This window comes from Triticum aestivum, chromosome 7D (genome assembly GCF_018294505.1).
Source record: "Triticum aestivum cultivar Chinese Spring chromosome 7D, IWGSC CS RefSeq v2.1, whole genome shotgun sequence".
Classification (NCBI taxonomy): Eukaryota; Viridiplantae; Streptophyta; class Magnoliopsida; order Poales; family Poaceae; genus Triticum; species Triticum aestivum.
This window is the reverse complement of record NC_057814.1, coordinates 485,875,251-485,884,130: the sequence shown is the minus strand read 5'-3', so window position 1 is coordinate 485,884,130 and position 8,880 is coordinate 485,875,251. Positions and strand designations below refer to the sequence as shown.

General features: G+C 40.5%; 2 protein-coding genes across 4 annotated transcripts; one reads left to right on the top strand and one right to left on the bottom strand.

Moving 5' to 3' along the window:
- The first annotated feature begins 2,247 nt into the window (after positions 1–2,247).
- Positions 2,248–5,975, top strand: LOC123168412 (transcription factor GAMYB). Of its 2 annotated transcripts, none has more exons than XM_044586284.1 (6): positions 2,248–2,355; positions 2,530–3,020; positions 4,017–4,607; positions 4,694–4,853; positions 5,359–5,639; positions 5,766–5,975. In XM_044586284.1, the coding sequence occupies exons 2-5, from the start codon at positions 2,580–2,582 to the stop codon at positions 5,634–5,636; spliced, it is 1,470 nt and encodes a 489-aa protein (XP_044442219.1). In that variant the 5' UTR covers positions 2,248–2,355; positions 2,530–2,579; the 3' UTR covers positions 5,637–5,639; positions 5,766–5,975. The 2 variants fall into 2 exon arrangements, with proteins under 2 accessions (XP_044442219.1, XP_044442218.1); XM_044586283.1 differs by having other exon boundaries at positions 5,720–5,975.
- Positions 5,976–6,230: 255 nt separating this feature from the next.
- Positions 6,231–8,619, bottom strand: LOC123168413 (uncharacterized). 2 transcript variants are annotated; one of them, XM_044586285.1, is made up of 5 exons: positions 8,366–8,619; positions 7,488–7,747; positions 6,819–6,909; positions 6,547–6,613; positions 6,231–6,455 (listed from the first exon to the last, which is right to left on the bottom strand). In XM_044586285.1, the coding sequence occupies exons 1-5, from the start codon at positions 8,422–8,424 to the stop codon at positions 6,402–6,404; spliced, it is 531 nt and encodes a 176-aa protein (XP_044442220.1). In that variant the 5' UTR covers positions 8,425–8,619; the 3' UTR covers positions 6,231–6,401. The 2 variants fall into 2 exon arrangements, with proteins under 2 accessions (XP_044442220.1, XP_044442221.1); XM_044586286.1 differs by lacking the exon at positions 8,366–8,619 and adding an exon at positions 8,036–8,241 and having other exon boundaries at positions 7,488–7,752.
- Positions 8,620–8,880: the final 261 nt, after the last annotated feature.

Sequence of the window (8,880 nt, the reverse complement as noted above, 5' to 3'; positions counted from 1 at the left end):
ATGGTATGAACCGGAATGGTGGCGGTTTTTGGCCTCGGGATTGTATTTGCTCTGATGCGTTGGGTGTCAGTTTGTTGGTTCACCCTGTCATGATGGCTGCTCATGGCGAATTGAATTGGCCGGGCATTGACGTTCATGTGGCTCGTCAGTTGAAAAGAGTCGAGTCGTGTTAGCTTGCCCTCGACGGTGGTTACTGTTCGTTCACGTCCTAAATTCGGCACGGGCGACGACAAAGGGATGGTCAAAGTGGGTCCATGCCAGCTCGTAAAGCTGAAATGCTCATGACTGCTAATAAAGTCGTTGTTGTTGTTTTCCCTAACTGGGTTAGGGCCTGGCAAACTTAGTATGATTGTGCCAGTGCAGACCTGTTGCGTCGCGTCCCATGGTCTACCACATCCACATGCAGGAGCAGGCGCCTTCGTCATTGAGCTGCTAGGCATTTGACTGATCAAAACGGTGTATGGTTAGAGGCGTTGTAGTAGCTGGGTACGTAGGTCATTCCTGGTGTTGGTTAGGTTGGTTCCTGGGCGACACAGGTGACGGTGTCTTGGCTAGAGGGTCTCCCACCACGTCGCCTTCCGGCCTGGTGTGCCGGGCCGAGGACCCCATGGTGGTTCAAGAGTGGGCCACACCAGACGGCCCATGGCGTATATATGGAAGGCTCCTGGAGACTTACCATGTACTCCAAGAAGCCAGATTCGCCGAAGACACTGTTTCCTGATACGTAACCGACTAGGGACTTATATAAATCGAGGGGTAGGGCTCGTAGAACGACAATAACAATCTTAGGGTAGATCATATGTGCGGTCCTCCAACCCAAACCAATACACACAAGCAGGCGTAGGGTATTGTCTCTTCGGGGAGCCCGAACCTGGGTAAAATCCCGAGTACTTGTTACCATCGCATCTAGACGCTTAGTTCGAGACCGCCGACATGAGATCTTCCGGATTTAGCTTCGTCATTGGTGGCCCATGCAAGTCCCATCTAAGCAATGGCCGTGATACAATGGGGCGCAAGATCATCGCTCATATCGGTACCTACACTACACAAAAATCTTTGTATTCGGCAATATCGCCCTCTTCGCTGAGTCAACCGACCATCTAGGCTAGGTCCAGATTTTCACTCCTGGTCGGGTCGTTAGATTCGCTGGTTCGGTAGCATCGAGTACATCGCAGATTCCCGTGGGCAGCTGGTCTTCACAATCTCGGTGTTAAACCAGATTGAGGACATATTTTGTTTTTTCTTATTTTTGTTTGTTATATTTCATTTTTCTTCGCTTTTGTTTGGTTTCTTTTAGCTTCTTTCTTGGTTATATAGATTTATCTTTTCTTTATCATTTTTTTCTTTGGTTTCTTTGGGTTTCACTATTTTCCATTCTTTTGCACTTGGTTCTTCGGTTTTCTTTTTAATTATCTTTTCCATTGGTTTCCTTTGTTTCTTTTTTGATTTTCATCGGTTTCTTCGTTTTTCCTTGTTTATTTTTTATTTTCATTCTGCATTTCGTCAAAACATTTTTTTAATACATGTTAAACATTTTTCGTAGACATCATTATCATTTTAAAAATGTTTTGATGTCAATTTTTTCATACACATTGTATATTTTTTATACATTTTAAACATTTTTAGTACATGTTAACATTTTTCATATATATGTTTTAGCTATATTTTTTAATGTCTATTTTTTCATACACTTCATACATTTTTTATACGTCCAATATATGTTTAACATTTTATATATGTATGTTTAACATTTTGCAGATACATGATTAATATTTTTTTAAACATATATTTTTCTATATCTATTTTTCTCATACACATTTTATAATTTTTCTATACATCCAAGATATTTCTTATATAACGTTCAAAATTTTCCCTAAAATGAATTACGTTTTTGAAAAAGTATATATTTTTATGTTTACTTTTTTCCGTACACATAGTACATTTTTCTATACATTGGAAACATTTTTTCTATGCCTATTTAACATTTTAAAAAACTTACATGAAGTATTTTTAAATATATATACATATATTTAAAATATTTGGAAGTATAAACAAAAGAAAAACAAAAATGTAAGGAAAACAGTGAAAAAAGAGCGCTTTTGGGCCGGCCTAATCTGGCGCTCGCTTCAGACATTCTGCCTTTTCTTCCAGAGCTACATTTCTCGGGGTGGTTCCGGCTCGGGCCGAATTCGCGGGCCCGTAAACCCGCTCCATTCGAAATTGGACTTTTCGTACCTCTAACTAGTACTGCACCATACGCATTGCAAAGCCATCGCGAGCCCCTCCCTCCCCTCTACACTCTGCGCCGCCGCCGCACGCGGTAGATCGGTTTCTCCAAAGCTTCTCCTCTCCACGGTGAGCACCGCACCCGCGATCAATCTCTTGTCTCTCCCTAGATTAGATTCGATCGTATCGAATTGAATTGAATTGGTTTTGGTTGGATTGCGCTGGAGTGAATTTAGCTGTAGATTGGATTGGTTTCGCGTCTGTCGCTGATGCATTTCCTCGACTCTGTTCTTAATTTGGTAGGGCGCTGGCGCGGCTGTGCTGCGGCCTCTCGCCCCGGAACGACGTTAAAGATGGAAGGGAAGGACGCCACGCTCGTCTTGCCGGAGCTGCTGAAGGAGGAGGTGCAGTCGCCGCCGCTGTCACCGCTGTCTCCGCGCAGCAGCGACGACGATGAGACCGAAGCTGATGACAGCGACGGCGAGGAAGAGGAAGGCGGGGCTCCGGTTGGCACTGGCGGCGCCGTGGCCAGCGGGCCTCCGATGAAGAAAGGGCCGTGGACGTCCGATGAGGACCAGCGCCTGAGGACCTACGTGGAGGCGCATGGCGAGGGTAACTGGAACCAGGTCCAGAGGAACGCCGGGCTGAACCGGTGCGGCAAGAGCTGCCGCCTTCGCTGGGCGAACCACCTCAGGCCCAACCTCAAGAAGGGCCCCTTCTCCAAGGAGGAGGAGCAGAAGATTATCGAGCTTCATGCGCTGCACGGGAACAAGTGGGCTAAGATGGCGTCCGTTGTAAGTTTGCTCGCTCTGCTCTTACATGCTTCTAGATCGATCGGGTAGTCACTTCATCTATTGCTCTTCTCTTGTTAGTTTAGATTGGTAATGATTTGCTTCGGTTGATTGGCTTGGGGGAACAATGCTTTTGGTCAAACTTTTTGCCTAGTTGTATAGTCCCCCGGCCCAAAATAAGTGACTCAAGTCTGTACTAACTTTGTATTAAAGTTAGTACAGACTTGAAGTTGGTAGAGTAGTATTTTTGAGAGAAATTTTGCGGCTGCCGGGAAGTAAGTAAGAAAGTGGTTATTGCACTGAAGTGCTGGTATGTGCTCTGCTAATCTATGCAATTGTGTTACCAAGTCGTAGTGATTCGTTGTTGAATCAGCCTGGTTTGCTAACTCGTCCTTGACCTATGTCAAATAGATGTCTGCAACTTTTATTTATGGCCTACTGTGAGGATATTGATGGAAGGGGTCGACGACACTTGCTGAATTAATATTAGGTTTGAGACATATATATGACTCTTTGGGTGATAGTTCTAAGAGCATTCTCTCTTATTTGTTATTTCTGTCTCTACTCTCTAGTATATAGTCATGTTTTACTTTACCTGTACATTCAGTTAGCAAGTATGAAATTATTATTTTCTATATTACTGTTAATAATAGAATATAAGTTGGTGATCAGCTGGTATTCCTTAAAGATGTGAATTTTTTAACTTTTGGTTTTGCCTCTTATCGAGTGGGTTTCCTGCCTATAGGTACGTCATGTGCATTGTCATTTGTCACCAACAATGATGCCATATTTGTTTCTTTAGTGTTTTGTCTATATTTTTCAGTATGTGTACATTGACATGCATTGTTTAATTTCCCTTAATGTTATTTTAATATTTTTACTATACCAATTTCCGAAATCAGAATATCCTGTCATGACACATACTTTTTGTTTGAGTACTATCTTTGGACTACTTAACTCATATACACAATTGTATACTAATCATTATTATTATTTCAGTTAGAAGGCCGCACGGATAATGAAATTAAGAATTTTTGGAACACAAGAATGAAGAGGCTCCAGAAAGCTGGTCTAGGCCTTTATCCAGATGGCTTATTATCTCGGTTGGCAAATCAAGAGATGGGTTCTCATAGTCCTGAAGATTCACGTGGGAAGAAACGACAAAATGAACTCTCACAGGGAAATGGTCTTGAATTTGATGATATTATATTTGAGAAATTAGACTATAAAAAGCAGTCAGACAATTTCCTTACTCCAAATTTTACAATTCAAGATTCCCTTCCAATGAATGACATTAACTACCCTTTGAAGCGGCATGCATCTTCTGGCATAGTATCAGACTACGGTGGCAGTCCTAAGTGTGAACAATTTTCTAATGAGATTGAGGAGGCTTCTTACAATGATCTCAACTCTGAGATGTCAGTTGTTTCTTTTAATAATGTCATTTCCAATAGCATGCCATTATTAGATGACAATTTCCCTATTTCTGGGAAGATATTGCCCATTAAAATGGAGCTCCCTTCATTCCAATATGCCGCTTATGATACAAGCAACAACTTGTTGTGTCCCGCATCAACTCTTCCTGAACAGGTTGACAATAGTATTTTATTTTTCAGTAATTGTTGTGATAAAAATATTTTTTTCACTTCTCAAAACTCTGGTCCGCTTTTGTTCAGGTACATGGATTTGGGGTCCCTACCAAGTTCGAAGGAGAGTTTGACTCAGAACTGCCATTTCCATATGCTTACCATTTTATTCCATCCACTTCAATCTTTGATGACAATACCCTTGAGTACAGTTCTTTTAATGAACTTACGACCTACAAATCACCTACTGGTAAGTTTGCTTAATCTTATTTCAATTTTACAATATCAGATACAACCTAACCTATTGTTAAGTTCACTTAATATTTTTTGATGTATCAATACTCCCTCCTTTCCGGTTTATAGGGCTTATCTCAAAATTTTAGGTTTCCCATTTTATAAGTCTCAATTTGATTGTTCCCCATCATATGTTAAGATTTCAAAGTGCATTAAATCATTGCATGCGAGGATTAAGACAAAACTGACCAATGCATGTACTTTATGCATGCATGCATTACAATTAATGCATTGGAAACACAATTTTGTGAGGAAAACGAGCACATTAATTGTTTTTTTTTGCAAATTACAAAAAATATTCCACCACTCATCATTTACCTTAGTTGGTGAGATTTTTGAATTGAGCCCTATAAACCGGAAAGGAGGGAGTATTAGATAAAACTTAATTTATTTTAAAGGTTGTTTAATCTATTTCAATGTACCAGTGTATGATAAAACTTAACTTCTTGTTGGTTTTGCAGACTCGGATGCTATTTTCATGGACAACAAACATAATGCGGATATATTACATGATAAATATTTTTGCTCAGATCCTTGCGCGACAGATGTATCAGCAGAAGCAAGATTTTTTAATGAAGATTCAACACACTCAGAGTATCAACCCAACAACGGTCCACTTAATGCATTATTTTATGGAAAGTTTTGTAATGATGTTACATTATCAGCCAGGGATGATGGCCATCAGACTCTGCTTTCCAGTAATGGCGTACCCAATACACACCACTTGCCTGGATATTAATATGTAAGAACAAAATTCATAGTGCCTACTAATTTTATTTCAAGTAACTAAGTTAAATCTTTATAATAATCATTGTTTTTTAGGATGACGATGGCAAATATTAAACTCTACAACAATTATCATTTTTAGGACGGCATCTGGGACAATGACGATGATGATGACTCCACTTTATGCAGTCCTAGTCTCCCGATTTTATCCAGAGAAACATTATTCATGAAGCAGAATTACATTTGATTTTTTTTGTTGTTGAATTGAGAATGTTTTATGTGAACCCATTCCATTCATTCATATTGTGAAAGAATTTTATATTCAATATATTGAGATGTTCCTTATTGTTAATTGATTGCTTTTGTCCTATCATATTATGAAAATGAAACATGGTTCCATCTCTGAACTGTATTATCAAATATCATTATATGATATCAACAAAGTTCAACCATGAAATTTCTCTTTGCTGTGTTTTGTCATTGGAACAATCACAAGCCAAGATTTGTGGTTGTATGGTATTTTTAGTTACACGAGACATGCAAACTTCCTTTAGTTTAACTTTGTTATTTTTATTCAAATAAATGCCATCAACTTATTACTATTCTATAAAAAGCAGTAATAAATTACAATTGATTTAAGATAATAATACTGTATGTTCAAGGTCCCAGTACATAATTGAGCTCACCAAATATACACTTTTGCCAACTTAGAGCTCACTGAGCTCTTGACAATCTATAATCTCATAACGTGACTTGAAACAAATGTTCTTTTCCATGTCTAACCGTATAGTCCTTCTTGCTCCCACACGTCCACAAGCAAGTCTACCATTTCCTGTAAATAAAATTATAATTTTAAAATAAGTATGAGAAAGAACATTATAAAACAGAGGGAAATCTGTGATCTATTTAGCATAGGATTTTACCGCAAGAGGAATTGGTTGGTAGAATAGTTTATTGCTTCCTAGCAGGCTCTCGTACGTTGTGTTCCAACTGTATCAGCAGCAAAAATATCAAAGGTGGAGAAAATAGAGTTTAACTTTCAGCATACTGAAACAACGTGTACCCTAGTTCCATATGCAAGAGGAAATTGGGAAATGTAAGAATATATAATATTTGGATATTCTTTTGGTTCAAAAGACATAAAAACAAGACATTTCATGTATTTCAGGTACAACAGTAAATTACAATAACTCACCTTATCTTTGGTTCTCGGGGCTTTTCAAGTCGAGATTTGCGTTTTTTGTTTCCAACCCACTGTTGTCTAGTCTGGTTCCACTGCACAAGACCTTTAAATAGAGGCAGAATAAAAGTTTACATAAGATTAACAAAATAGTAAATGGAAGCCATTGCATATCAATCTGGTGACATGTGAACATGCTACAGAAGTACTAAGCCCGATAATTAGAATTTTTCAATAACTTGCATCACGGTGTCACTGCAAAGAAAAAAAAAAGAAAAATAGAATAAGACAGAAGAGGCTTTTGTTAGTTCAGATGCAGGATCATCTCATGCCAACTATTCTTGGTCATAATTTAAACATTAACAACAACTAAATTCTGAGATTGTTTCAATCAGAACTATTAGTTGTCGCAGAGATGTTAGAAGCCCCAGTGTGCAGAAGTAAATGTAAGCATGGTTTTGCACATAAGTCCAAAACTACAGCTGCTACAAACTCTGGATGAAAGTCATTTCATGTTCTAATTAAACCTGCATATAAGGACATGGATGACAGAGCTCCAATAATCAGTTGTACACTTGCATTTATTTGACAGTAAATCACACTAGTATGATGGAATGAAAAAATAGAAAGGAAATGGAACAGGTGCCATGGCACACAGATTGATCTTAGGTGCATGCTGTATACCTTGATTTACAAACTCGTTTGGGTTGCTGCTACTTCCAGCTCCATGCTGATCGCTGGATTGCGGCGCTGTACTGATTGAAGACATGCTCCTCTGCGATTGTAGCGCGCTGTTTCCAATCCCGTGTGCGCTCGTGCTCCAGAAGCCCTCAGACAAGTTTGTCTTCCTTACTGAGCGGCCTTGGATCCTCAAACCTTTTGAAGGCTCATCGACCGCTATTATCGGAGCAGGCTTAGCACAGCCACAGCATCCAAGGCAACTTCTGCTCTGTAGCAAAACAGTATTGACCAGTGAACGATTAGCTTCACGTATTCGAGAGCCTGAGATAAGTCATGTGGCATAACAACCAGCGAAAAGCTATAAAGTAACGAGCATATGTTTCTTGACAGCTTTTGACATTGGACTGCACAACAACCGTCATTCCACGGGCTCAGAAATCATAAGTCAGAGCATTTTGGTACAAGATTATAAAGGTTAGTTTCAAGGTCAGGCAAAAAGTGTGTCTCTTATACCAAAAATAAGCCATGGACATTAAACAAGAATCAGGTACCATCACATGGAGCAGCTCCTACTATGGAAACGATGGATTCAAGGACCGCCTAGCCTCTGCAAAGCGACATCGGCATCTAAATGTTTATAGAGCGGGCGAACCGTGTCTATTTATGCGCAAGCAGCAAGAATCAGAACCGGGAAACAGCATCGCGGTTGCACATGGAACCGGGGACAAAAAGGGGAGAACCTCGCATCCACTAATCCTATTGACCTCCAGGTGGGGGGCACAGCGCGAGCCCTAATCCCTAAACCCGATCGAGCTCGCTGCCGTTGCATCAGGTTACGGAAGTACGGGCGAAATGGGGGGAGAGTGAGGGAAGACACGCACCCCATGCAGGCGACGAGGCGGCGCACCCAGGAGGAGAGGGACCTGCAGCCTAGCAGCATAGCATCCGAGGCGGTGGGGTCCTGCGCGCCCGTGGTCGTCGCGGCGGTGAAGGGCGGGAGCAAACCCTAGGCCCCAGCGAGGCGCACGGGTGGAGGAGGAGGGGAGGAGGAGGAGGAGGAAGGGGGAGGTTGCGGGGGCGAGGAGTTGGGGAAGAAGGAATCGGGAATGGGATTCCGTGGTGGGCTGGGATTGGAGAAACAGGGGAATACAAATCTAGGATTCAGGAGCAAACGTTGCTTGGATTTTCTTAAATAAATACGTAAATACCAGTGGTCCGAAATGGTTGTTTTTGCAGTAAAATGCAGAGTTATTGGATATCGTCGCCGTTCTTTTTATCTTTATTTTACTATATGTAGTTTTTTTGAAAGGATTAGATCATTTATAAAAGTCAAGTACAAAGCATCTTAAACATTATAAAAATTACATCAAGATTCTTTGACCACGGACAACCACTA